The sequence below is a fragment of the Paroedura picta genome, chromosome 3, assembly GCF_049243985.1.
Source record: "Paroedura picta isolate Pp20150507F chromosome 3, Ppicta_v3.0, whole genome shotgun sequence".
NCBI classification, from domain to species: Eukaryota; Metazoa; Chordata; class Lepidosauria; order Squamata; family Gekkonidae; genus Paroedura; species Paroedura picta.
In genome coordinates this window covers 164,598,129-164,624,975 of record NC_135371.1, presented here as the reverse complement: position 1 = coordinate 164,624,975, position 26,847 = coordinate 164,598,129, and the positions used below count along the sequence as shown (strand labels likewise).

Here is a 26,847-nt window from a genome sequence, read left to right as displayed (position 1 = left end):
GGTTTCTCAAAACCTGAAGAATGTTCAGGGGTTTCTCAATGGTAAAAAAGTTGAGAAAGGCTGCTATAGAGGTAGAACAGATACAGAAGGCCACAGGTACAGACCCAAGTATCTCCAATCAAAAGAATCTTGGGTATCATCCACCTAACGCTAGATATGGAAACACGCCGCCAATTGAAGTAGCCTGACTCAGTGCAAAGCCGTTTCATGTCATATCTTCAGACCGAGGCATGACTGAAAGATCTCCGTTTTTGCTGCGTGCCTGTGTCTGTGCTTGCAAAAATATTAAAAAGCTATTATTTACACATTAGTCATCCTGTGGGGTTTGCGAAATGCCTCAAGGACCAAAAACAACGTAAGTCAATATTTGGAGACTCCGGGGAGCCAGATTAGTAAGCAGAACACGTGGCCTGCTTCCCAAAATTGCCCACTAATGAAGATTTCTCCATATTCACAATCTTTCTGGAATGCAGGTTTGTGCGATGTTGCAATTTGCCTTTCCTTTCTTTTAAAAACGAGAACCTTGGGGAAAATAAACTCTGAAATGTTGGCCATTTGTTGTGCAAGATGCAAATCACTCAGTTCCTGCCTCTAAATAGTTAGGAGGAAGGGGCAAAAAAAAAGCTTCTGGTTTGAAAATCTGTAAGTTCTTGAAGCACACTTGAAACTTTCCACTGCTTTGACCGAAGAAAAAGACTGAGCACCGATAGATAGTTGATTGGTTAATAACATTCAGAACCGATAATAGAGGAATCTCTAGTAAAGTGATAAGAGTTGCTTTGGTTATTTTTCAAAGACTTCAGATTTGCTTGATCACATATCAAGGTGTGTGTTTCTACATCCTTTTAAATTTAGATAGGCTATATATGAGGAAAAATGTTTCTCACAGTCAGAGCAAGTTCAGCCTAAGGAGGCAATGAGCTCCCCCTCACTGGCGGGGGGTTGGACTTGATGGCCTGCCGTCCAATTCTAGGATTCTATGATTCTAAGCAGCGGCTGGACAGTTACTTATCCTGGATACTGTTGGCTGATCCTGTATTGAGCAGGGGGTGGAACTAGATGGCCTGTCTGGCCCCTTCCAACTCTATGGTTCTATGATTCTAAGCCGGGCTGGACAGAGATTTCTCCTGAATGCTTTAGGCTGATCCTGCATTGAGCAGGGGGTTGGTCTAGATGACCTGTCTGACCCCTTCCAACTCTAAGATTCTAAGGAGTTGCTGGACAGTTGCTTATCCTGGATACTGTAGGCTGATCCTGCATTGAGCAGGGGGTGGAACTAGATGGCCTGTCTGGCTCCTTCCAACTCTATGGTTCTATGATTCTAAGCCGGGCTGGACAGAGACTTCTCCTGGATGCTTTAGGCTGATCTTGCATTGAGCAGGGGGTGGGACTAGATGGGCTGTCTGGCCTCTCCCAACTCTATGATTCTATGATTCTAAGCAGCGGCTGGATAGACATTTCTCTTTGATCGGAGGAGTGGAATTACCATACCTTTCCATATATAACTGATAGATGGGGGAGAGGGGGAGTACACATTGGTCAGAGCCAATTCAGACATACAGGAAAATATCTATGGGTATAGTTCCCTCCCATGAGTCAGAGTGCAGGTCAATGCACCCCCACTACCCCTATTTAAAACTCTTTGCACATGGAAAATTAATGTGCCTGGGGAAAAAGAGACTGTACCAAATGTGGATCCGCCCCTCCCAATTTCCTCACAGCTTTGTGACGCATTTGTCCTCCCTCTGGAATTCTTTGGCTTTTTCCTGCTCTTTCTCAAATCTGCTTTGCTGAAAAGGTTTTTGGAAAGATCTCTATAAAGCCTAGATCAGGAGTAGTCAAACTACGGCCCTCCAGATGTCATAGAATCATAGAATCATAGAGTTGGAAGGAGCCATAAAGGCCATCTAGTCCAACCCCCTGCTCAACGCAGGATCAGCCCTAAGCATCCTAAAGCATCCAAGAAAAGTGTGTATCCAACCTTTGCTTGAAGACTGCCAGTGAGGGGGAGCTCACCACCTCCTTAGGCAGCCTATTCCACTGCTGAACTACTCTGACTGTGAAAAACGTTTCCTGATATCTAGCCTATATCGTTGAACTTGTAGTTTAAACCAATTACTGCATGTCCTCTCCTCTGCAGCCAACAGAAACAGCATCCTGCCCTCCTCCAAATGACAACCTTTCAAATACTTAAAGAGGGCTATCATGTCCCCTCTCAAGTCCCCTCTCATAGCCCTCTTAAAGAGGGCTATCATGTCCATGGACTACAGTTCTCATGAGTCCCTGCCAGCATTCGCTGGCAGGGGCTCATGGGAATTGTAGTCCATGGACATCTGGAAGGCCGCAGTTTGACTACCCCTGGCCTAGATGGTCACCACGTGCATTGGAAAGGATGGTTTTCCCCACATGACCCCCATTTTTCTTGACATTCTTTCCTTAGTGGCCATTTTTTACCACAGGCAGGGACTTCCCCCCCACACACACCCACACATTGAATGTCATTATATCAGGCCTTCTCAACCAATGTTTTGTGAAACCCTGTGGCTTCTTGATGGCGCTGGGAGAGTTTCCTGAACTAGTGGGAGTTAATTAATTTCAATTCCTCCCCCCCCCCCTTAAATTTGTTAAACATTTATCAGGTGATGTGACCATAGACGGTCATGTCAATCTTCCCTCCCCTCCCAAAATGACCAGTGATGAGCCTGGAAGGGGCAGGGAGGGGAGGGGAGGGGCCTCAGGAGGGCATGTACAGAATGGGGGTTTTATGGGGGTTTTACGTGTTGTTACCCGCCGAGAGCCTCAGGGGAGTGGCGGGCTAGAAATCTAATAATAATTATAATTATTATTGTGCCCAGAAGTGGCACAATCATGCAAAATATAGTTGGGAAGCATATTATTATTATTATTATCATTATCATCATCATCATCATCATCAATAATAATAATAATAATAATAATAATAATAATAATATGCTTCCCAACCATATTTTGCATGATTGTGCCACTTCTGGGGTTTCCCGAAGCCTAAAGAATGTTTCAAGAGTTTCTCAATAGTATAAAAGTTGAGAAAGGCTGCATTATATCAACATGATGTTGTACCGATGCATTTACCAAGTTCTTTGAATTCCCATATTTCAGTCTGCCAACACTTTCATTGCAGAGATACGGAAGGGGAAAGCTATATCTCTTCAACAGCAGAGACTTCCTTAAAACAACAACTTTGGGAACCCGGAGAACGCAATACAGGCATTGCATTGGTGTTGTGTGTCTATAACACTGTTCCGTTGCTGACTTTTAAAAAAATTTCAGGAGGGGGAAGGCAAGGAAACTCTGGAGAAGTGGGCCATGTCTTATTACCGCTGTCCTCTATCAGCAGCCCTAGCAGTGGGGAATCGCACAAGCCTGGCGTCGTATAAAAGCACCCCAGTTACAACATAAATTTCTGAACTGTGGTGTAAAACGGGAGGGGGGAATGCAATTAATTAACTTGATTGCCTTTAATATAAAATGCACAGGACTCTAAATGGGGATCCCCCTGGACGAGGGATGTGCTCATCATCAACCGGGGGTGGACATAAGAAGGCACTTCCCCCCCTTAATTGAGAAATGATGTCTGCTGTAGGTATAAATAAAAGCTGGACTTTGTCTCTGCACCCATAGAGAAAGATCTCACGCTGCGTCCATAGCCCGTCTCAGTTTGTGCTGCTGGGATGCCAGTGAGATTAATCTGACTCCGAAGCAAAGCTGCTTCGAACGCAAAGGACGGAAACAATGGAACAGAGAGCCTTGGGCCCCTTTGTCACTTCTCTTTCATGTCAGGGTCTGTGTTTCTGCTTTGTGACAGAAGCGAGGCCAGAACCCCCGAAGAACTCAACGTGCATATGGTGCACGGTTGACTGACAGCTGGCTGTTAGGTTCCACATGCCAGACAGAGAAAAGGGGTCATTATCCCGCCCAAGGGGAAAGGAGCAGCGAGAAAGATGAATGTGGTCCTGGACAGGTGCTAATGATGATTGGAGAGCATGACGCTGGGTGCACCTGAGCCGCAGACCTGGCAGTCTGTGTTCCTGTCGTTCAGGAAGAGGACAATGGCGAGGGTGCTTCTCTTAAATGGACGTCCTCTTTGTTCTCTCCCCCTGCTTGATAATCGTTTGAGCCAGGATTTTCGTGCTAGGACCCGTCTTCAGTGCCAGGAGTATGTGAAGCAATAGGAAAGAGCAGTGTGCCTCTGGCCATGGGCAGAGTGTCTCTGCGGCTGCTTTTCAAAATTAGGACGTCTTTCAAAGACGGTGACAGGGGCGCTTCTCCAAATGGACGTCCTCTTTGTTCTCTCTCCATGCTGGATTATTGTTTGAGAACCGTTTCTAGTGTCAGAAATAAAGGAGGAATAAAGAAAGAAGTTTCCCTCCATATTTTAACAACTGGCCAGCAGTCCCCATTGTTTTCCAACAGAGGTAGGGGGGTTGGTTTGCTGACATATTTTTGTAGATTTTGTTATGAATTATTGTATTTTAGCGGGGGGTTTAGGGGATTATTTTTATTTTTATCTAGCTTTGCCAAGAGTGGCGGGTAATAAATCCTAACAACAACAACAACAATAATAATATGGGGGAGCAGTAGGAAAGAGTATGCATCTGAGCATGTGCAGAGTGCATTGCCGTCATCATGGAGCAACCATGAAGGGTTACAGGCAGACAAGAACTCTGGCAGATCCTATTTTAGACATTATTCACCATTTGTCTCTAACACTCACGGGCTTAGGAAGGGTTTGAATTGTAGCCTGTTAGAATAACGTGAGATTTGTACTTGTTTTAAGTGTTAAAGATCATGGATGAGCACTGAGCGCAGTTTCAGATGCTTAGTCTCTTTCTCCCCCTCCCTTCTTGCACCGTTGGTTGATTATTGTTATGGACGGGCTGGAGAATTAACTCGTTCGCCACCCAATTTGGTCTCCTTTCCACTGTAGAGTGTGAGCTGCACATCCTGTCTTGCTCAGAATGGTGCCAGATTGGCAGAGTTTGCTGCTAATAATGCCTGGGGACCAAATGTCAAGCAGCAATTTGTCATCTGCTGTCCTGGGAACTGCAAAAACGGCCCGTTTCATTCAAGAAATTGGATATTGCAGCCTGCAGTCTGCTAACTGCTGTTCAGGTTCAGCTCCCTCCTCCCACTGTTTTATCACCTATAATTAATCCGCAGCTTTGTTAATATGATTACATCCCCCCTCATTTCGATCTCTGCCATTTATTTATTTATATTTATTTTTAAATTTGTTACCCGCCACTTCCGGCAAGCCGGTTCGTGGCGGGTTACACAGCAAACTAGTACAGCCAAACCCCAGTAAAAGGGGACTTGTGTGTTCCAACTAGTGCCGCAGAGATGTCTTATTTAAAAGCTGGCATTTATAGTCTCTGTCCCCTTTGGGTGCATCATGAAATTGGCTTTGCCCCCAGCACCATTTAACCCAGTTAATTATGCAGCTTATCCTGTATTCCAGTTTAACACTCTGCCCACTGCAGACTTGGGGCAACTCCACGAAAAATCTGACGCATCTTTTTTCTTCTCTCCCCCTCCCCCAATTTTTGTTTTTGAGCATCTGTCCTGAACTTGAAAGCTTTTTGCTTCCTCGTGCTTTGGCTCATGTCAACTTTCAAAAGTGTTATATTACTGGGTGGTGTTCTTGGGCAGGATCCAGTCACTTTTCTGCTAACAATGAAGGGAGGAAGAGGCCCCTTTTATTTATTTATTCACTTGATTTTTATATTGCCTGAAGGGTCTGCGGGTTCAGTTAACACTGACCACGGACGTTCTTTGAAAACAATCTTCTCTTTTATTCAATCCAGCACTAACTCCAAACACCAAACAAGAAACACAGGCACAACACGAACTTTTATACACTTGGATTGCATACCAAAGAACCTGATTGGTCCTGATTTGGGTTGATCCTGCGTTGAGCAGGGGGTTGGACTAGATGGCCTGTATGGCCCCTTCCAACTCTATGATTCTGTGATTCTGTAAGCGGAGGCAGTTCATTGGTCCATTAAGTTATGATTGGTTGTGATTGTGCAGTTCACAAACCCTTATTTGCATAAGGTTTCCTGGCATGAGTTGCCCACGTACATAACACTGCCCTCTCAGCAAGGCCGGCTCAGGGCGGTGTACAACCACCCCAAAAATCTATGCCTCATTGTTCTTTAGACTTTCGTGAACAGAAGTCCTGTGGGATCAGGAGGGACATAGTAAGGAAAAGAGCTGGGCAAGAGTTGGGTGAAATGCAGGATCCAACCCATTGTTATTTTCTGTGGACCTGCAGAGCTAACTACAATAGTTGCTTTTTTTCAAACAACATAGAGATGATTGTCATAGAGGCAGATTGTTTTTCTAGCTAGCTGCTTTTTCATATCAGGCTGTTTGAACCTCAGTTTTGTTTTCAGATCAAGGGTGAATCAAAAGGATGTATGTGGGGATTAAAATGGGAACGCCCCCATACTGTTCAGAGGTGAAAATTGAGCTACGGCATAGTGTGAGCCAGTGGAAGCCTTAGTAGGCCACCTACCTTTGGTCTAATTGGCGTCAAGACCCCAGAGTTGCTTCCTTCTGAAGCAATATAAGAACTCTCCCCCCCCCAGCTGCCAGATCCAGGTTGGGGCTTCAGTGGGGTACAGTGCCACAGAGTTCACCCTCTGAAGCATCCATTTTGTCTAGGGCAGAGGTAGCCAACCTGCGGTCCCCCAGATGTTCATGGACTACAACTCCCATGAGCCCCTGCCAGAAAATGCTGGCTGGGGCTTATGGGAATTGTAGTCCATGGACATCTGGAGGACCACAGGTTGACTACCCCTGGTCTAGGGGAACTGATCTCTGTAGTCTTAAATTCCCAGGGATTCTCAGGTCCCACTTGGAGGCTGGCACCCTAAATTGATGTTAGTTTTTTATGACATTCTGTCCTCTTATTTATGGTAAGGGTGGCTCTTTTTTTTATTGTCTTTTTCCCCCTTCTGTAATCCCTTTCTGGTATGCTGCAGAAGAGCTTTCTCAGGAGTAGTTTCTATTCCAGAGTTTCCTTTCTATCAGGCCAGGGGTGTGTGGGAAACCTTGGCTGCCAACAAGCCCGAGATCCGAAGACCATCATCTTGGAGGCAGGGGCCAAGGAAGGGAAGGGACAAAGGAAGAAAGAGGGTGCGCAGTTGTATCAAGGGTTAAAAACAGGTTTTGTTAATCTAGCCTCCATCTAGCTCCAGAGGAAATCTTAGCTTCAGCGAGGCTGAGAATGAAAGCTGAAAATCATAATAGAAAAAGGATTCCTGAAAGGGAGGAGGAGGAAAGGAATGGAATGGGAGAGGGAAAGAAAGAAAACAACCCACCAATTTGAAAAACAAAAGACTTCGCTAGAAGCATAATGTGTTCCAGCTGCAAAAATACAGCGTGGGATGGGAGAAGGGCGGGGACGGGCTGTGTGTCACTCCTGATGTGGTCCCCACCCCTTTGTCTTCTGTCCATTCCAACATCCAGATACTTAATCTGAAAGCAAAATTTGACATCGATCTGTTTGGGGTGGGGTGAAGGGAGATTTGGGAATTAGAAAGGCATATGTGGTTCAAGCCCCAGGGGCCAGTTATTGGAAGGAACTTGCTTAGAGTCTGAAGCACCCCATAGCCTTTAATAGGAATGTGCTGGAATAAATCGATTCTAGAATGTAATTCATGAGCTTTTCTGCTGCCTGTTCGGGTTACAAGTGGAGTTGTCTTCAAATGTTTGCAGTTTGGAAAGAAAGACAAACGTACCGTGTTCTTTTATAGAATTTTTGCGCTCCCCGAGTAGAGGAACAACCTGGTAGTTCTTCTCACATTCTTTTTTGCCACCTGGGGTGGGGTGGGGGGGAACCTGAGAAAATTAAGGTATTTCTGGATATAATATGGGAATCGTAATCCTGCTTCCTTTTTAGTTGCGCACAGAGAGTGAATTCTTAGCAACAACTTGAGTAGTGGAGTGGTGATGGAGGGGGGGGGATGTCTGAATGAACTGAGTGGGTTCACAGTAGGAATTTCAAGATGTGTTTTTGGTTAGCCTTCTAATTTGATTTAACAGTTTGAGAGTGGCCCTATTAACAAATTAAAGCATAAACAACCAAGGGGAGAAAGGAAAGCAGCACATTTCCCCCCCCCCTCCAGCTTTGCAAATGGGAAGCATACCTGGAATTTGCATAATGTGGAGCTGAAGTATTCAGCGATTCAAATATTTATTTTCAGTTTGAGTGAACAAGCAGCAGGCTCTGGATAGAAGAAGACAAAGAGGTACAGTTGCATCTAACCGGCTGTTTAGCATGACCAGGGGTGCAGAGCAACCATTTAACTCACTGGGAAGTTCCCGGCGGGCTGCTAGTCTGCAGGGCCAGTGATGAGATCTGAGTCCCATAGCATCTGAAGGGTTGGCTCTCAGTACTGTTTAACCTGGTTTGAGCCTGGGCTGTTTTAACATCCCAGTCCACACCTGACAGTGGCATAAGCTTTGTTAAACAGACTTCCTCATGCTTGCAAAGAGGAGCAACATATATATGTACAGAGTGCAGAAGGGCCACTTCTACTCTGGGACCTAGGACTGTGTCTGTAGAATCCGTGGGCTCGGAAGAACACGGACGCTGGAAGCGATTTAAGCTCTTCATTAGGACCCCAGCATAGCACAGTAAGAGAGCAGAAGTGAACCAAAAAATCCCCACCAAAACTCCAACTTTTATCCACGCACGAACAAAGGGATCTTCCTGCCAGTGTGCACTATAGATCCGTTTCGGTTTAAACCGACTGGATCCTGCAGTAGGGATCGAGCTGCACGTCAGCTGATGAAATTGCAGGGTTCCGATCCTGCCTTGGACCTCAATCGGAGTCCTTGGCAGGTCTCAACAGTGTCCTCCAAAGGAAAGGAGCAAGGTAACTTGGAATACTTTTGAGACGTTGACTTTTGAACCTGACTTCAGCAGTTCCCCTTTCCCCTTATGTCAACTTATCCCTTCTTTTCTCTGAGGAACTCAAGGCGGCAAACATGCGGCTTCCTTTTAACATTTTACGACATTATTTATTTGTTGGGTTTCTAGGCCATCCCTCTCCAAAATGGTCTCGGGGTGGCTTCCAACCATGTTATGATCACCCGACAGAAAGGATTGTCGCACAAAATTTGGGGAGGGGGCATCTTAATTTGGGCCTCTTAACTAACCAGGGTAGGATTAAGCCACAGTTTATAAACCAGGTTCTAATCTGCTATCTGAATGTTGCTCTCGTGTTGGCACCATTACAGAAACAGATCGGACCGTTCCCCTCGGGGGCTGCCGCAGAAGACCGCAGGCAGCTGCTGAGACGGCATTTGGAAAACCCCGCCCGTGTCAAAGAGTTAAGCCATTACTTTTGTGCATGTGGTTTGGTACCAGTTCAGGTTCAGCTGCGATGGAAGCTGTTTTGGGTTCTGGTCAACGAAGGTTCAGGGAATGGTTTGACCTACCTGCAGCGAATCAGTTCTGGTTGAGCTGAGAAAACTGAAATGCTATTCGTATCACGATGCTGATTTGCAAAACGGGGCAGCGTTTCCTAAGAGCTCTGATTAGTTACAGCTTCAAGTGTCAGTCAGCGATAAATATTACAAAGCCTGCACGGAATGGAAAAATACAATGGGTGCATGTTTAGTAATAAATCTGTAACTACTTATTTTATTGCTTTAATTAGTTTAATTTTACGATCAGCGATGCACCCAAGGTTTTTTCCGTGATGGTACAACTGCCCTGGGTTCAACTCTTTTCAGAACTGTTTTCCCCCCTTCCCCCCTTCATATGCACAGCTGCCTTATACTTAATCAGACCACTGTGGCATCCTACTCAGACCACTGAGCCAGCATTGCCTATTCAGAGATTCAAATAGAGGTCTTTTGCATCACTTCCTGTCCGGGACGCCTCCCAGCTGTCCCGGATTTCTCCCACAGCCGCTGTGAGGTCGTGACTCATGCCCTATACACTGAGAGAGACAGGTGTGATTGGAGAAGTCCCACCAGCCAAGCCAAGGAGGGACAGCTGGGAGGGGGACTGCCCAAGGAGACAGCCACCCCACCAATGCAGGAACCATCGAGCCATGGCAGGTTGGCCCTGCCCCGACTGGCGTAGCAAGCTCCAAGGCTGGTTTCCCCTGTGTTGATCCAGGAGTAGCTGGCCCTCCAGTCCCACCACCCATGCTGCCCAGGCAGGGAGAGCTCGGGCAGAACAACAAGCTGACCGGGTGAAGAGACAAAGTAGTTGGGCATCGGAAGAAAGGGCAGGTCTTTGAGACCTCGACAGGAGCTGGCTGGGAGGGGGGTACCGGGATTGACAAGAGCATAAGAAGAGGGAGGAAAGGAAGCTCGGGGTCGGATGCAAGGAGGAAGAGACAGAGGGTGGAAGACCAAATAGAGAAGGAGTGGACAAGGATGAAGAGTGGCATTGAGAGTGAGAGGAGAGAGCAAGAGGAGAGGCTGCTAGCCAGGAGGAGTGGGCGGGAGCTGGATGCTATAGGAAAGGAAGGCTGGAGGTTGCCAACCACTCCGCCATCTCCACCCAAGTGGGGCGCTAGCGAGGACCTGGAGACTGGACAGACAGGTGGGATTGTGGGAGGCAGAGCTTCAGGTGACAGCCTCACCCCCTAGCCCCTATACCTACTGCCTGATCCTTGGAGCTTCCAGGACTTGAACTGGAGAACTTTTGCATGCAAAGCAAAGGCTCTTCCACTGAAAGCACAGCCCCTCCTTCCCCATAGCCTCATGGTGGATTTGTTTCCTCTGAAGTTTTGGGAAGGATCACAGTAAAGCCTGGTTGGCCGCTGTGTGCTGGATTTAGATTTTCTCACCCAGAAGGCAGCCTTTCCCCCTAAATCTGTTCCCGTGGCAGCCATTTTATCTTTTATGTTTTGAAATTGGACAGGAAATACTATTATATCGATTTACAATTAGACCAGTAAATAAACTAGATTCCTTGGATTCCCAGTGTTCATTTTAAAGAGCTAGTGTCCAGCCCTTTCCGTTGCAGAGTTATAAAGGGAAAGGTATATCTCTGCAATGGAAGGAAAGACTTTTAAGAAAAACGAAAGCTGGGAATTCAGAGAAGGTGACATACATATTGGTATAATGTTATAACAATATAACGAGATTTTGGGGCTGTTCTTTTATAAAGAGGTGGCTTGGGGTAATGATTGCTGCTGCAGGTTGACTGGGGGAAAGTCCCGGAGCGCTTGTGCTTTATCAGTAGCCGCACCAGCAAGAGGGACACGATGTAAGTTCGTTCCAGTGAAAAAGCACTCTGTGTTTCCAGACCTTGAAAAGGAGCAATGAACAGAAGCTTGAACAAACACAGTCCTCAATGACCCTGGTTCTACATGTTGTATAATTCATTCTGGTTGGCAACTGTGGGCATATCACCACTTTCATTGGGCTGCCAGCTCTGGGTTGGGAATTAACTGGAGATTTTGGTGGTGGAATATGGGCAGGGGAGGGATTGGGGATGGGGTGGACCTCCTTTGGGTATGATGCATAGAGTCCCCCCTCCCAAGCAGCCCTTCTCTCCAGGGGAACTAATCTCTGTAGTCTGGATGGGGTTGCCAGCTCTGGGTGGGGGAATATCTGGAGACTTTGGGGGTGGAGCCAGGAGTGGGTGGAGTTTGGGGAGGGAGAGGGACCTCAGGGGAATCTAATGCTATGAAGTCCCCCCTCCCAAGCAGCCATTTTCTCCAGGGGAACTGAACTCTGTAGTCTGGAGATCAGATGTAATAGTAGGTGTTCTCCAGACCACCCCCCTCTTCGAGGATAGCAAGCCTGGCCAAACATTTTCCTCAAGACCAGTAATCAGATTTTGTTTGTTGCTCTTCACCTGTTGAGATTCAACAATAATGGTTCAGATTCTGTTGTGGTTGGCGTTACATAAAAGCGTAATTTGTCTTTTTGGTTGGTCTAGTTCAAAGTGTTTGTTGGAAAGATTTGTGGGGAATGTTTATTCTGAACAGATGGAACGAAAGGAGGGCTTTATTTATTTATTTTCCATTTGTATGGTGTCCTTCCCCAGGGGGAAATTCAAGGGTTCAAAAATGTACTGGGATTGCCATGACTGCTATGGCATATCTGTTCATTAAAGATGGACTTAAATAAATCACAAATAAGTTTTATTTACAAGTAATACACTGCATATTACAGAAGTGCTGTTTCATAAAAATACTGAGCTACTGTTTTAGAATACAAACAAGTGGGGGGGCAAATCATTTTGTAGAAGACAACTCTCAATAAGAAAGGAGAGGGAAGAAAAGAGCCATAATATTACAATTTACATTTTATAACTCAGTTATTCCTTTCCATCTCATTTCACTGGTCAATATAGTCGAAGGTAGGACTCCCATTTTCTTCTGGAGTGTGTCTGTTGTGTATCAGATATTTAAGGTGTTAGATAAAGTTTTTGTCCTTGGGGATCGTAAGTCCTCCTGAGGGTGTCTATCGTTCCTCCTTTTTCTCTGAGACTACCCTAGTATTTGTGACTCCGCAACAACTTTATGGCTTTATCTCCAGATTTTTAAAGCATCTGTAAATCTCAAAAAAGGGGCCTGATTTCCTCAGATCTCAGGAGCTAAACAGGGTCAGCCTTGCTTAGCATTTGGATGGGAGACCGACAAGGAGGACTGAAATCGTTAAGCAAAGGCGGCCAGTGGAAAAACCTCTTCTGAATGTCTGGAACCTGGAACACACTATGGGTTCTCTATAACAGGGGTAGTCAACCTGTGGTCCTCCAGATGTCCATGGACTACAATTCCCATGAGCCCCTGCCAGCATTTGCAAATGCTGGCAGGGGCTCATGGGAATTGTAGTCCATGGACATCTGGAGGACCACAGGTTGACTACCCCTGCTCTATAAGTCAGCTTGGACGTGATGGCAAAAAAGAGAGGAGAAAGTAACAGTAAAAAACAGTCATTTGTGCCTGCCAGGGGGGAAGAGGGCAAATCTGAAGGCTGACAGACGTCTTTCACATAGTGTGATGCTGTCACTTCTTACACTCAAGTTCCCTGCTTTAATGAAAGTCATAGATGATGTGTTGAAGAACCACTGTGGGTTTTTTGCACCCCGCTTTTGACTATCTGGAGGTTTAAAGTGGCTCACAATCGCCTCCCTTTCCTCTCCCCACAACAGACACTCTGAGGTAGGTGAGGCTGGGAGAGCTCTGAGAGAACTGTTGACTGGCGCAAGGCCACCCAGCGGCTGCATGTGGAGGAGGGGGGAATCAAACCCGGTTCTCCAGACTAGAGGCCACCACTCTTAACCATTCCACAAGAGCATTCTACTTCTAAATAAAATAAAACCGGGAAAAGTCTTCAAATTGGCAATGGGAAAGCTAATTGAGGGAGGATTTCACATTCTCAGACAAAATGTTGTAAGCTGGGTGCGTAGAAAACATGACGTCTCAGTATAAGGGCTGTCTTGAGAAAAGATTTTGGATTGATGTGTAGCAGTTGGGTAATAACAATGAGTTTATTGCATTAAAAAAACCCATCTGGAAAAACTGATTAGATGACATTTTGGGATATTCACAGTCGCGATGTTTCTAGGTTTTTTGAAAACTAGATAACAGATCCCTGGTTGGCTCAGATGAGGGCTGGAGCGTTGGGAGGAGAAGGGTTTTATCCTTGCATTCCAGCATGATCTTATGTATGGAAGCTGATCCCTGCAACTCTTCCAACCCCTGCACTGCAAGTGGAAAAGAATTGGGCATTCCATATTTTTAATTTCTAGAGCTAACAATGGTGTGCCCTGCAGGGGCCAGGGTGGTGGTGGTGGTGGTTTATAATGCCAGAGTCCACCGCTCAAAGCAGTCATTTTCTCCAGGGGAACTGAGTTTGAAGAAGAAGAAGGTTTTTATATGCCACTTTTCTGTACCCGAAAGAGTCTCAAAGCAGCTTACAGTCGCCTTCCCTTTCCTCTCCCCACAACAGACACCCTGTGAGGGAGGTGAGGCTGAGAGAGCCCTGATATTACTGCTCAGTCAGAACAGCTTTATCAGTGCTGTGGCGAGCCCAAGGCCACCCAGATGGCTGCATGTGGAGGAGTGAAGAATCAAACCTGGCTTGCCAGATTAGAAGTCGGCACTCCTAACCAATACAACAAACTGGCTCTGGTTGCTGGGAGAGCAATGGGAAAACGGGGTCCTATCTGGAGATTGGCAACAGTATTTTGCCTTTTTAACTGCAGGAAATGCTGGGAATTATTTTCCTATTCTTTTTTAGGATTGTTGGGTAGCAGGATGAAACAAGGATTGGAAAATACTTACGGTAGTAAGAGGACTATTTTATACTTATTTCAGAATTTTAGTTTCCACAGTACCCTGTTGTATAATTAATGTGCATTTTGTCTTCCTCCTTCCTTCCTTCCTTCCTTCCTTCCTTCCTTCCTTCCTTCCTTCCTTCCTTCCTTCCTTCCTTCCTTCCTTCCTTCCTTCCTTCCAGTCCCTGTGGAGTGCCCTAAACCAGTCCTGTGACTCTGAGTCAAAAGTGGTTTCTAAGCCAAGTTCTGTTTCATTTTTCAATTGCTTCAAACTGGCTACCCGCCGGCCTCCTTTGCATGGAGTCAGTGCCTCAGTCTTTATTCAATATATATTAATGGATGAGAGGCAGAGAGGATTGGAACAACGATTTAGGAGGGGAACATACTTTAGGGTTGCTTAATAGTGCTAAAAGCACATTCTCTTTAGGGGTCTGGGTGTTCGAGGCTGACAGCACCGTCCCAGAGGGATGACTCAGCTGAAAGTTTAACCAGATGTTAGAGGAAAGGAGTGCTAGCCTCTTCATAGTCTCCTCCCTCTGCGAGTCCAGATCTTTGACACTAATGACTTGTCTCTTAGCTGTCCTGTGAACTTTGCTCTGCATCAACGCCCCCTCCACACAAGCAGATGTGTGATTGTGGGGTGTCATGTCCCACTAGGGCAGGGGTAGTCAAACTGCGGCCCTCCAGATGTCCATGGGCTACAATTCCCATGAGCCCCTGCCAGCAAATGCTGGCAGGGGCTCCTGGGAATTGTAGCCCATGGACATCTGGAGGGCCGCAGTTTGACTACCCCTGCCCTAGGGCCTTGAGCTTAACAAAGCAGTTTGAGGGTATATCTTAGGGCAGCAGAATCAGCCCCATCTAAACTGTTTTAACACTTAGCCGTGAAAAGCAGCTTCAGATCAAAGAGGCCGGCTGCTGAGGCCAAAGTGGCTTGAAATTGCGATTCCGAGCTAGACTAGCAATGGTCTTCATTGGATCTGGCAGATTTATCCACTGGGGTTTGTTTTTTGTTGCCCTGGAGCACACAGGCTTGAATAAAGGGCCGCAGGCCAGAGCAGTGCGAGAATATTGTTTCCATTGTACGGCAGTGAGGCTGAGGTGAAGCGGCCTTTTATAGGGTTCCTCAGGGTTAGAAAGCCAGTTTTGTAGGCCCTTCTGTCCAGAAGAGTCAGGGGATCGAGGATAGGTTGGCCTAGCACAGCATGCTCCTGAGCCTTACTTGGTGCTATATAATTTGCAGAGCTAACTCTTCTGCCGAACAGAATTTGAGTCCAGTGCCACCTTTAAGACCAACCAAGATTTATTCAAGGAGTGAACTTTCGGGCGCATGCACACTTTCTCGGACTATGGAGCGGGGATCATAATAGTTAGGAAACATGAATTAGATCAGGGGCCTCCAACCTTTTTGAGCACTTTTGGAATTTTGAGGCATTGGTTGGACCTGTCAGACAAATCTCAGGCGCCAGGTTGCCATGGTGTCTAGAAATTTCACTGTGGTGATTTCTTTAGCAATTGTTATTTGCTTAACTATTTTGAGCAATTATTTTATTTTGGTGTCCTTTTCATTGTAGTGTTTAATATATTTCTAAAATTTCTTTAAAAGTTATTGGATGATAGGACATTTTATGGCCATGTTGACTTGCCCCCCTCCAGTGGTCAATGATGGGCCTGGAGGGTGTGGGAAGGGAAGAGATCCCAGGTGGGCGTAAATGAAGAAGAAGAGTTGGTTCTTATATGCCGCTTTTCTCTACCCGAAGGAAGCTCAAAGCGGCTGACGATCGCCTTCCCTTTCCTCTTCCCACAACAGACACCCTATTCTTCATGATCACATTACTTCTGGGGTTTCTTGAAACCTGAAGAATATTTCAGGGGTTTCTCAGCCATCTTAGTGTAGTGGTTAGGAGTATGGATTTCTAATCTGGCGAGCCAGGTTTGATTCCCCTCTCCTCCTCCACATGCAGCCAGCTGGGTGATCTTGGGCTCACTGCAGCACTGATAAAGCTGTTCTGGAGCAGGAATACCAGGGCTCTCTCAGCCTCATCTACCTCAGGGTGTCTGTGGTGGGGAGAGGAAAGGGAAGGCAACTGTAAGCCACTTTGAGACTCCTTCGGGTAGAGAAAAGCAGCATATAAGAACCAACTCTTCTTCTTCTTCAGTAATATCAGGGCTCTCTCAGCCTTAGCTCCCTTACAGGGTGTCTGTTGTGGGGAGAGGAAAGGGAAGGCAACCATAAACCACTTTGAATCTCCTTCAGGTAGAGAAAAGTGGCATATAAGAACCAACTCCTCCTCCTCCTCCTCCTCCTCCTCCTTCTCCTTCTCCTTCTTCTTCTTCTTCTTCTTCTTCTTCTTCTAGGCTGCACTATGGGATCACCATAGGTGGATAGCAACTTGATAGCAAAAACATTATAGTCATAGGTTTAATACAATTATCAGAGAATATGAAGAGAGTGAGATTAGAAAATATGGTAGTCAGTATAGGAAACTGGAGATGAAATGGACCTGAAATTTTGGGGCTGCCTCCTAGAGCCAAAGAAAATCTGTCAAGGCCTGCCCCGGGTACTAGCTCAAAAGGGTTTCTTTCAACCCAAACTTTTAACTGCAATGTTCCATCTTTTTTAAAAATCCGCTTTTATGTAATAGAACCATAGAGTTGGGAGGGGCCTTACAGGCCATTAGTCCACCCCCCTTCTCATTTAGTAAGATCAGCCTAAAGTAAATATCTGTCCAGCCTGCTGTTTGAGGACTTCCAGTGGCCTGCTTCTAGTTGTTTTACGGCCTTAGACTTTTGGATGTTGTTTTAATGCCTCTGTGTCGTTTTTATGACTTATTAAGATTTTTTCATGCTGTTTTTAATGAGTTCCTCGTATTGTTTGGTGAGAAGATGCAGATAAATAAAGCTGAGACCCATTTCCTATTTACGGGTTACAGTTTTAAAAACTTGGCCACTCCAGGTTTTGTTTTTTCCCCCCTTTAATACACACACACACACACAAATTGAATTATTTTTCCAGTTGAGTGGAGAAATCTGTTCTCCTCTTTCATATTAACGAAAGGCAATTTTTATGCAATGAGTCAGTTCTTAGTTGTGAGCACAGCTGGGAATTGCTAGCTAGGCATGCTGGGGGGTGGGATACAAGTGGTTTACTTGTAGTTTGTCCTTCAGTCCCCTGAGATTTAAGCTGTGTGGCCTGGGAAGTGCTGGCAATTTCATTGTTTCACTACAGAGTGCAGAGTGCTAAGCACCCCACCCCTCCAACATATAATTTTCCCTGCAGCGTTATGAGACATGCTCGTTGTGGGATCTGTGGTCCAACCTGCCAACGCAGAATGTTTGCCATGGTCCACTTGGTTCTTGTGCTACACAGCAGGAGGTTTTGCTGAGTGACATTGCATGAGTCAGATTACTACTCTCCCCATAGCAAGTTATGGTAACGCAGCTGTTTCTAACCTATTTATTTTAGAAAACTGGGCTTCAAGCTAGAGAATCCATAGAAAAATAATGAACCGTACAGTGGTCTTCTACTAACGGAACACCCTAAAAGAAAAGGAAGTCTAGTTTTGCATGGTTTCGGGTTTTGGACAGTAAGATGCTGGATATAAACTTTCTCCCTGCAACTAAGAATATGGCAGTTATGCCATTATTGGTAATTTACAGTGTAATCCTAAACCAGTTACACCCGTCTAATTGTCTTGACGTCACAATAAAATCAGAGTCCAGTAGCATCTTTTAAGACCAATAAAGATTTATTCAGCTTTTGAGTGCAAGCACTCTTTGTCAGACTATGAACTCCTTACATGACAGAGAATATATAGCAAAAATTAATTATGTGTCACACAACCAAATACAGCCAATGACAATTCTTTGCCAAAACAGCCAACCAAACCCCTGGAATTCAGTGTAGTTTACAAAAACACAAGCAGAAACCAAACTAGAAGAAGAAGAAGAAGAGTTGGTTCTTATATGCTGCTTTCCCCTACCCGAAGGAGGCTCAAAGCGGCTTACAGTCGCCTTCCCATTCCGCTCCCCACAACAGACACCCTGTGGGGTAGGTGAGGCTGAGAGAGCCCTGATATCACTGCCCGGTTAGAACAGGTTTATCAGTGCCGTGGCGAGCCCAAGGTCACCCAGCTGGTTGCATGTGGGGGAGTGCAGAATCGAACCCGGCATGCCAGATTAGAAGTCCACACTCCTAACCACTGCACCAAACTGGCTCTCAGTACACCAAATTGGCTCTGATACTACCTGTATCAGTGATCAAAGGCTCACACCTCACCATATGCTGTTTGCCCCATCTGTCTCCATACAACTGTGAAACATTCCTGCAAGGGAATTGCTGATAACTATCTTATCCCAAGGCCAGGGAGTCAAACTCAAAATTCCATTACATTGCCATGACCTTACCAGTCACATTATCACAAATAAAATATATTGTGAGGAATAGGAATACACTAGTTGAACACGGTTAGCATGACTAGTGAGATAAAAAACCTATGTCCTTGTTGAGTCCTGGGTATGTCATAGTTTTGAGTGTTGTAATAACTTGCATTTCTGCAATCTCTCTTTCTAGCCTGTTGTTGAAGTTCCTTTGCAATAAAACAGCTACTTTCAGGTCCCTCATTGAATGTCCTGGAAGGTTGAAGTGTTCCCCATTTGAATCTGTTGAAGTCAGTGAGTTTAGCAGTAGCTATCTAGGATTTGCACTGTTAAACTTCAGAACAGGGGTTCCCAACCAGGGGTCTGTGGAAGCTCTGGTGGGGGTCTGCCATCTTTCCTCCAGTCTTAATGTTCTTGGCCATGTTAGGGAACTGGCCTCTTCCATTGCTCCCCCTCCTGAGCGTAATTGGGCTCTCTCAATCGTTTCTTTGCCTGGGAGGGGGCGGAGCCTGCCTGCCTATTCCCGCCTTAAACTGCCTCCTGCCTCCCTGCAGTCCTCGTTGAGCCTGCCTGTTAACACAGCAGTGATGTCACTTCCATTGACCAGAGTTGTGACATGGAGGCAGGCAACGGCAAACCACCTGTGAACAGCTTGACTCTTTCCTTGAAAGCCTCATGGGGTGGCCATGAGTCAGCTGCGACTTGATGGCCTTTCCCACCACCCATAAGAACGGTTTATAAATGAGAAGATCATAAGAACTAAAACACAGTGCTGTTTTAGGCTGTCGACTTCCTTCCATCAACTTCAGCGTATGAGCCTCCATTCCAAAAGAATCTTGGGGAGGGCTGAAGGGGGGAAATACAGCTGTCGAAAACCTTGTGATAAGTGGAACGGCCCTTATGGGAAGTGGAGTGGACGCACGCAGTGGCAACTGAAAACAGCAGCAGAAATGGTGCATTTTTAGGCCAGCCTTCTTTTCCCGACCTCCTTACTACCTTCTAGCTGTAGTCTTGCTGAATACCGGTATGAGCCTTTGTCCACGATAAGCGTGCAGAGAGTTGCAAAAGGGCCAAGAGGGGGCTTGTGAGATTGTGTAGCATCGAGCATGCTGTTGACTTGTTGGTTTGTGGTTGATATTATACCAAATATTGTGCTCGGTAGCTTGTATTCCCAAAGGCAGTCCCCGATCAGCTCTCTGTGGCTTACAGGGAAGCATCTTCTCTCCTAAGACTTAGGCAGCCAGTTCTGGTACGTGAGACCCTGACCATTGGGACTCCTGAGCTCTTCCAAGTCTAGGCCCCAGGAGGAAATAGCTAAGGCGCTACGCTGTAGTTCTGGCTCAATTGCACTTCCTGTGAGTCAGATGCTCCATGTCGACTTCTTGTTTTTTGTATCGATCTTGCGTTAATTTCCATCTGGTGTCTCGTTAAGGCTGGTGTCTGAGGAGGTTGTGTGCAGCCTGTATCTCTCTCTCTCTCTTTTGTCTGTTGCTCTTGTGGCTGTTTGCTGCCACCCCTAGGTAGATGATATTTCATGGCTGATGGGCTGATATTTCTCCACTTCGTTTTAATTTTTTTAATATAGAGAGTTCTCCAGACAGTAACCTCTCTCAGTCGCAATTACAATTTCAGCTGGTCAGTTGTGTATGACTGGAAACAGGCAACGTACAATTTATTATTTATATCGTAGAGTTAACAGTGGATTGGATCTCGAATGTAGACAGCGGCCCCATTTGGCGCTTTCCCTCTCCAATTGCCGGCACCGTCTGGCCAATGAAGTATTGTAGGCCGTAGCAATAGGCTCTGTGGTGTGGGCCAGTCCTCGGGAGCCAGCAGCTGCCAGGAACGCGTTGGAAAGAAAACCCAGTGAAAAGAGAGTTTTAACACTGGCTTTCAAGGGAGACACAGGGCCAGCGAAGGAGCCTAATTGAGGGCAACAATTGGCTCCAGGAGAACAGAGCCGCACAGAAGGATGAGAGGGAAACAGGCCTCTAAACATCTCAGTGGGAGAGCAATCTTCTGCCTGGTGCTCTATTCTCAGCAGCATAAAACGAGGCCTTGGGAAGGGGAAGGGGTTGTAAGAGCTCATTCCTTCAGCAGCAAGAAACCTAAGAGGGAGCCAGGAGGTAGGGCCATAGACAGGCTAGGGGAGGAGGGCAGAGATAGTGAAAGCCAGAGGCACTGTTCTTAGATGCAGCAGAGTGTGAGGGATGGTTTCCAGCGTGCACGCATTAATTGAGGCATAATATCTCATTTTCAGACCTGGGATAGGACTCTGGTGAGGGGATTCTAAGGCAAGGGGTTCTAGAAGCTTTCCCATGCTATTTGTTAATGTTTTGGAGCGCTGTTTTATGCAATGTTTTTCAGAATTGTGCATTGTGCAAGAGCCAGCTTGGTAGAAAGACAAGGTACATTAATCACCAAATAAAACAAAATAAATAATGATTAGATTATTGATTTTAATAGGGCCCACTAGGTTGGTACTGAGAGGGCTCCTGTATCTTGAAGAGCTGCCAGGAAGGAAAATTTGGCTGTTCACAATTTCTCCCCCTCTTTGTTTTGAGGAAATATGTGGTCTCCTTAACAATGGGATCATGTTATTGGAGATTCCCGCAGTCCCAAAGCCTTAAGGGTCAGTGTACGGTGTATATGGGATGTTGTTGATTCTCTCTTCCCATTGGAGACTCCCATTTTGCCTCCTGTGCTATTTTTGGGCGGGAGGGTCTGCTGGCCGCCAGGAAGAAAACAGGGTCAGTGGGGTGCAGTATAAGGGGGAAGCAAGAAAATATTGCTTGGCAAGGTCTGAACATTGGTGCTGGACAGTGCCACCAAGTATTAGCCAACTTATGGAAACCCACTGGGTTTTTCAAGGCAAGAGACAAACTGATGGTTTGCCTTTGATGACCTCAGTATGACAACCCAGTATGACAATTTTTTTTTCTTAAAGTTTAGTTGTAATGACACCAGAGCTGGGTATTTCTCATGAGAACAAAGTTCAGCTCTAAAACAAATGAGGAAGACTACCCAGGTGATTTTCTGTTTCTGGGCTGTAACATTTTGGATTGCAAGTTCAGATCACATCTGAGTGCTCTGTCACATGAAATACTCCTTAGCTGAGTACACACCCACCCGGGGTCCCTCCCCTCCTCGCCCCTTCCAGGCCCATCGTTGACCATTTGGGGAGGATTTTTGGGTCGACATGACCCTATAAATGTTTATCGCGTTAAAAATATATATATATTAAAATTAATTAACTCCCACCCACTTGGGAAACCCGTTCAGGGCCATCAACAAATCCCAGGGTTTCATGACACCCTGGTTGAGAAAGCCTGGCCTATTGACACATTCAGCAAATATGCATTTGTTCACCTGTGTTAGCTCTGGTATGTTGGGCGGATTGAGCGGATCCAGGGGGACAACTCTTCAGTAACCCACCTGAACAGAGTCAGTTGTATGATTCTGCCCTTTCCTTTTCTAAGACATGAACATGGGGGGAGTCATTGGAGGGCTTTCTTTATAGCTTATAGTTTCTGGGCCATACTGTTTCTGGAGATCCAAATGAAGAACTGCGTTACAGAGGTAGTTTTCAAAAGTGGTTACTCCTGGCAAAAAGCCATTTGCTATTTATATGTCAACTGGTTGATTTACTCTGTCAACCATGGAAAGTTTATGGGACATCTTCTGTATCTGAATCAAACACTAATTTATAATGATGCATAGCACTTCCCTGTGCAGATAGATTAAATTCCTGTTGCAGAGTTTGAAATTTCCAGGTTCTCTGAGAGGATCCATACACGAACCCCTCCTTATCTCATCCTTCCTTGTTTCTTTTCATTAGATGTGGAGCAGATGGCCATCGACTGGCTCACGGGCAACTTCTACTTTGTGGATGACATTGATGACCGGATATTTGTCTGCAACAAAAATGGGGACACCTGCGTTACGCTGCTTGACCTGGAGCTCTACAACCCCAAAGGGATTGCACTGGACCCAACCATGGGGTGAGAATTCATAGGAGTGCCTTGTGCATAAAAGAACACCATTTACCTTGAGAAGGGCAAGGAAAGTGACTCAACCCATGTCCTCTAAACTCAGCGTCAGCTTCTGACAGCAGAACAATATACAGTCAGGAATTGTGGGGAGGGGCAATTCTTTGGGCTGATCCTGCGTTGAGCAGGGGATTGGACTAGATGGCCTGTATGGCCCCTTCCAACTATGATTCTATGAGTATATGCAAAGCACATCTGGACAGCTAATGTCTCTCCTAATCACCCTGCCCAACCATTGCATTGATTTAACCAGAACGTTTCTTAAATCAAAAAGACAATAGCTTTCCTTGATGATAAGTCGGTAGCCACACTTCAGTGCTCTTAAGTGCTGCTAAGCTAATTGTAATGCCCTTTTAGCAAAACTACACATTTGAATGCTGCGTTAATGAGACACTGCTGTCCATGGAAGAGATGTATATGGCTACTATAAGTGGCTGTAATTTTTGTGGCATGGGTGCTACAGGAGATAAGCAAGAGGCACCAGAAATAAGGACCCCTTAACAGGAGTGACCTTCAGGGTGACTACTGATCAAGCATTAACCCCAAGTTAAATCTGGCATTGTGTTCATGAATCCATAACATAATCCTGAGTCCATAGGTACTAGTAAATCAATCAATAAAATAAAATCATAGAATCATAGAGTTGGAAGGGACCACAGAGGCCATCTAGTCCAACCCCCTGTTCAACGCGGGATCAGTCCAAAGCATCCTAAAGCATCCAAGAAAAGTGTGTATCCAACCTTTGCTTGAAGACTGCCAGTGAGGGGGAGCTCACCACCTCCTTAGGCAACCCATTCCACTGCTGAACTACTCAGACTGTGAAAACTTTTTCCTGATATCTAGCCCATATCGTTGTACTTGTAGTTTAAACCCATTACTGCATGTCCTTTCCTCTGCAGCCAACGGGAACAGCATCCTGCTCTCCTCCACGTGACAACCTTTCAAATACTTAAAGAGTCTTTAAGATAAATTTCAAATACTTACAGAATATTTAAGATTTAAAATAAAAGAGTCTACCTGTTTAGTCACCATTGCAATTTGATTTCCCCTTGATTTGGGGGAAGTGCATGGCAAATCTGTTTCAGCCGTTTAGTGCCTGAGCGAGCTGACCCTCTGACACCTGTGGAAAGTGGCTTGATTGTGAAGTCAACCTAGCAGAAACTGAAAGACATGTTCAGGGCTTAAAGGTTGGCTTTCAGAAAGGAGAAATGGAGTTTGTATTCTTTCCAGGGTTTGGGACTGCTAAGCCCAGAGGTGTCAAACTGTCAGGCATAAAGGTTTTTGGCTGGGCTGCCACTTTGCATGTTACTTAAGTTTATTAAAGTCAGGGCCGCAAGGGCTTGAATTACAGATTTCAACCAACAGAGGCGTATAAGGCAGAACTGTGATTTACAATCCTAATAAATGCAAATTGGTATTTCCTCTTGTGTTCTCAAGACGTGATCGTGCCCAGGCAGAATCCTGGAGCTTTGAGCTATGAATAATGCACTTTTCAAGCTTGACCATCTCTCCAACGTTATCACTGTCTCCTTTGAGAAACCATCTAAAGTGACTGCCATTGTGAAATGTAGCCAGCGGAGCAACCGCGCATATGAAAATGACAAGGAACGAAATGTGCCCCCCCCCATCTCTCTCGGCCCCATTTGAATTATCACTCAATTAGGAAAAGTAGATGAAGTAATTAATTAACATAGTGGCATTTTGTTTGAGAATGAATGGCAGTTTTGTGATTCCAAGAGCTGTGACAGTTTTTTCTGCTTTAAAATGTGTACTGGGGAAGAACTGTTTGTTGGGTTATGGCGCTGATTGCTCACCGCTGTATTCCAGAGAGTCTGCTGGTTTTGGGCTCTCTGATGTTCTGGCAGGGCTATGTTACAGTAACCATAAAATGAACCAGTCTCCAAAACATTTGCGTGCATAGAGATATAAAGCTACTCACGTGAGAGAGCGGCTTCTTAAACTGATGGTGTGCCAGAACAATGTCCTGCTGCATTTGGATTTCAAAGCCAAAGAAAACTGGGATGTGGAGTTCCTCAGGAGGAGTTACCAACGTCTCCACCTTGTGACTTGGATACCACCAATGAGAGAGAGCGTTGAGATTCAGGCTTGGATACAAAGTGTGGGAATGAAGACGATGGCCTAAATAGCAGAGTACTGCAGCTCTTTGTTCCCCAATGGCTTTGGGGAAACCAGTTGATCTTGGCAACAACTGCAGTGACAAAGTGGTGCAATGTGGAGGGTGGGTGGACTTTGCAATGTGGTACAGGCTCCAAACTTGGTTGGGTAAGGATTTTGCTGTTTTCTTTGGACTGTAAACCTGCGAGGCTTGTGGATGATGGATTTCGAATGCAGCAACAGATTCCATCCTGACTTGGATGGCCCAGGCTAGACTCATCTCATCAGATCTCGAAAACGAAGCAGGGTTGGCCCTGGTTAGTCCTTGAATGGGAGACCACCAAGGAGGTCCTCCAGGGTTGCCATGCAGAGGCGGGCAGTGACCAACCACCTCTTAATGTCTCTTGTCTTGAAAACCCTACGGTAGGGGTGGCCACACTGTGACTCTCCAGACGTCCATGGACTACAATTACCATTAGCCCCTGCCAGCATGGTAATTGTAGTCCATGGACATCTGAAGAACCGCAGTTTGGCCACCCCCAACCTCTGGGGTTGCTTCAAATCAACTGTGACTTGATGGCACTTTCCACCTCCCCCACAGCAGGTCCCATGCTCCTAGCTTGTTGATGGACAGCATTTGCTGGCAGGGGCTCATGGGAATTGTAGTCCATGGACATCTGAAGGGCAGCAGTTTGAGTACCCCTGCCTTACACACTACTGTGAGAGGGTTTTTGTTGTCTGTGCATGTGAGTGTTTGCTACAGGCCCGAAGGCATTTTGTATTGTGTTGACATCTGCATGGATGCAGAACGTTCAAGAGGCCTCCTGGATTTTTGTTGTTTCTGGGCTTCTTCCTTGTGGGGAGGGAGGATTAAAAGCATTTGGACATGAGTCTTTGGCAGTCAAAGGCAAAGCATACCTTAGACTGCCATCTAGTGTTGACTTGCAGCTGCTTGACAGGTGTCACCTTATACCTCCCTGTGACTCCATGCTGGAATGTAAAGGAAAAGGCTTAAAATCTTCTGCTTCAGGAATTCCTTCTGTGTTGGTCCTGGGTGGGTTTGGGTGATGCAGGAGCTTTTTCAGCCGCAGCCTCTCTGTGCCAGGGAAATGTGCAGAACTCAAAACTGCACTAAATTGTCTCATGGGGTCCACGTTAATCCCCCGCCCCCAGCAGCGAACCTCACAATGTTGTTTTCAACCCTGCCTTTTGAGGTTTGACAGCTGGCCCAGCTGGGAGCTGGAGAGACCTAAGTGCAATAAGTTAAAAGTCTGCCTCATTTGCCTGCTCTGTTGACCAAGGCAAAGACGGTTTTCGCAGTCAAGCAAGCTCCAAAGGCAAACACAATGAAGAGAAAGAATCTGATTACCGGCCAGGAGTCTAAATGCAGTCACTTCTTTGGCATAAGGAGAAAAGCTCATTTGAATCAGTGGGACTCGCCTCTGAGAAGACATGCAGAGGACTGGGCTGCAGAGCATTTAAATTAGCTGTGATTAGACAGAAAAGTGGAGAATAAATCATCATGTAAATAAAAATAACAGCTATACATTTAAAGTTTGCAGGTACACAAAGTAATTTTTTGTAGAGGCTATAGACCACAGAAAGTTCAAGTTCAAAATAACAAGAAAATATTACATGAATTATTTAACTTTAATGGTTCTGAAGAGGGGTCTTGCCTTGAAAACCCTACTGAGTCACCATGAGTTGCTTGCAACATGATGGCACTTTGCAAATTATGTTAAATAATAACTCTCGTAGTCGTAGTTGGATTAAAGCAAGATGAAATCTTTGACTTGGATTCCATGACTGTCTTCCTCTCAGATGAATCTAATGACTTCCTTCCACCAAGTTGTTTTTTCTCCCACTGGAGAAAGACTTCTTTCAACAAAAGAAAACTTCTTCAGCAGGGGAAACCTTTCTATATCAGAAAAAGTCATATTGTGTTGGAGGAAGACTTAGTGAAAGAGTGTCATAGGATCCAGCTGCAGGGGGCATAGGATC

The 26,847-nt window shown here is 45.7% G+C and overlaps 1 protein-coding gene across 6 annotated transcripts in view; it reads left to right on the top strand.

The window, feature by feature from the left end:
• LRP1 (LDL receptor related protein 1) overlaps positions 1-26,847 on the top strand; it is a 423,359-nt gene that overhangs the window by 220,557 nt on the left and 175,955 nt on the right. For all 6 annotated transcript variants that reach the window (XM_077329218.1, XM_077329223.1, XM_077329222.1 and 3 more), the window contains one exon: positions 22,521-22,683. In XM_077329218.1, coding sequence (XP_077185333.1) covers positions 22,521-22,683 — 163 coding nt within the window. The remainder of the gene's footprint in view (positions 1-22,520; positions 22,684-26,847) is intronic.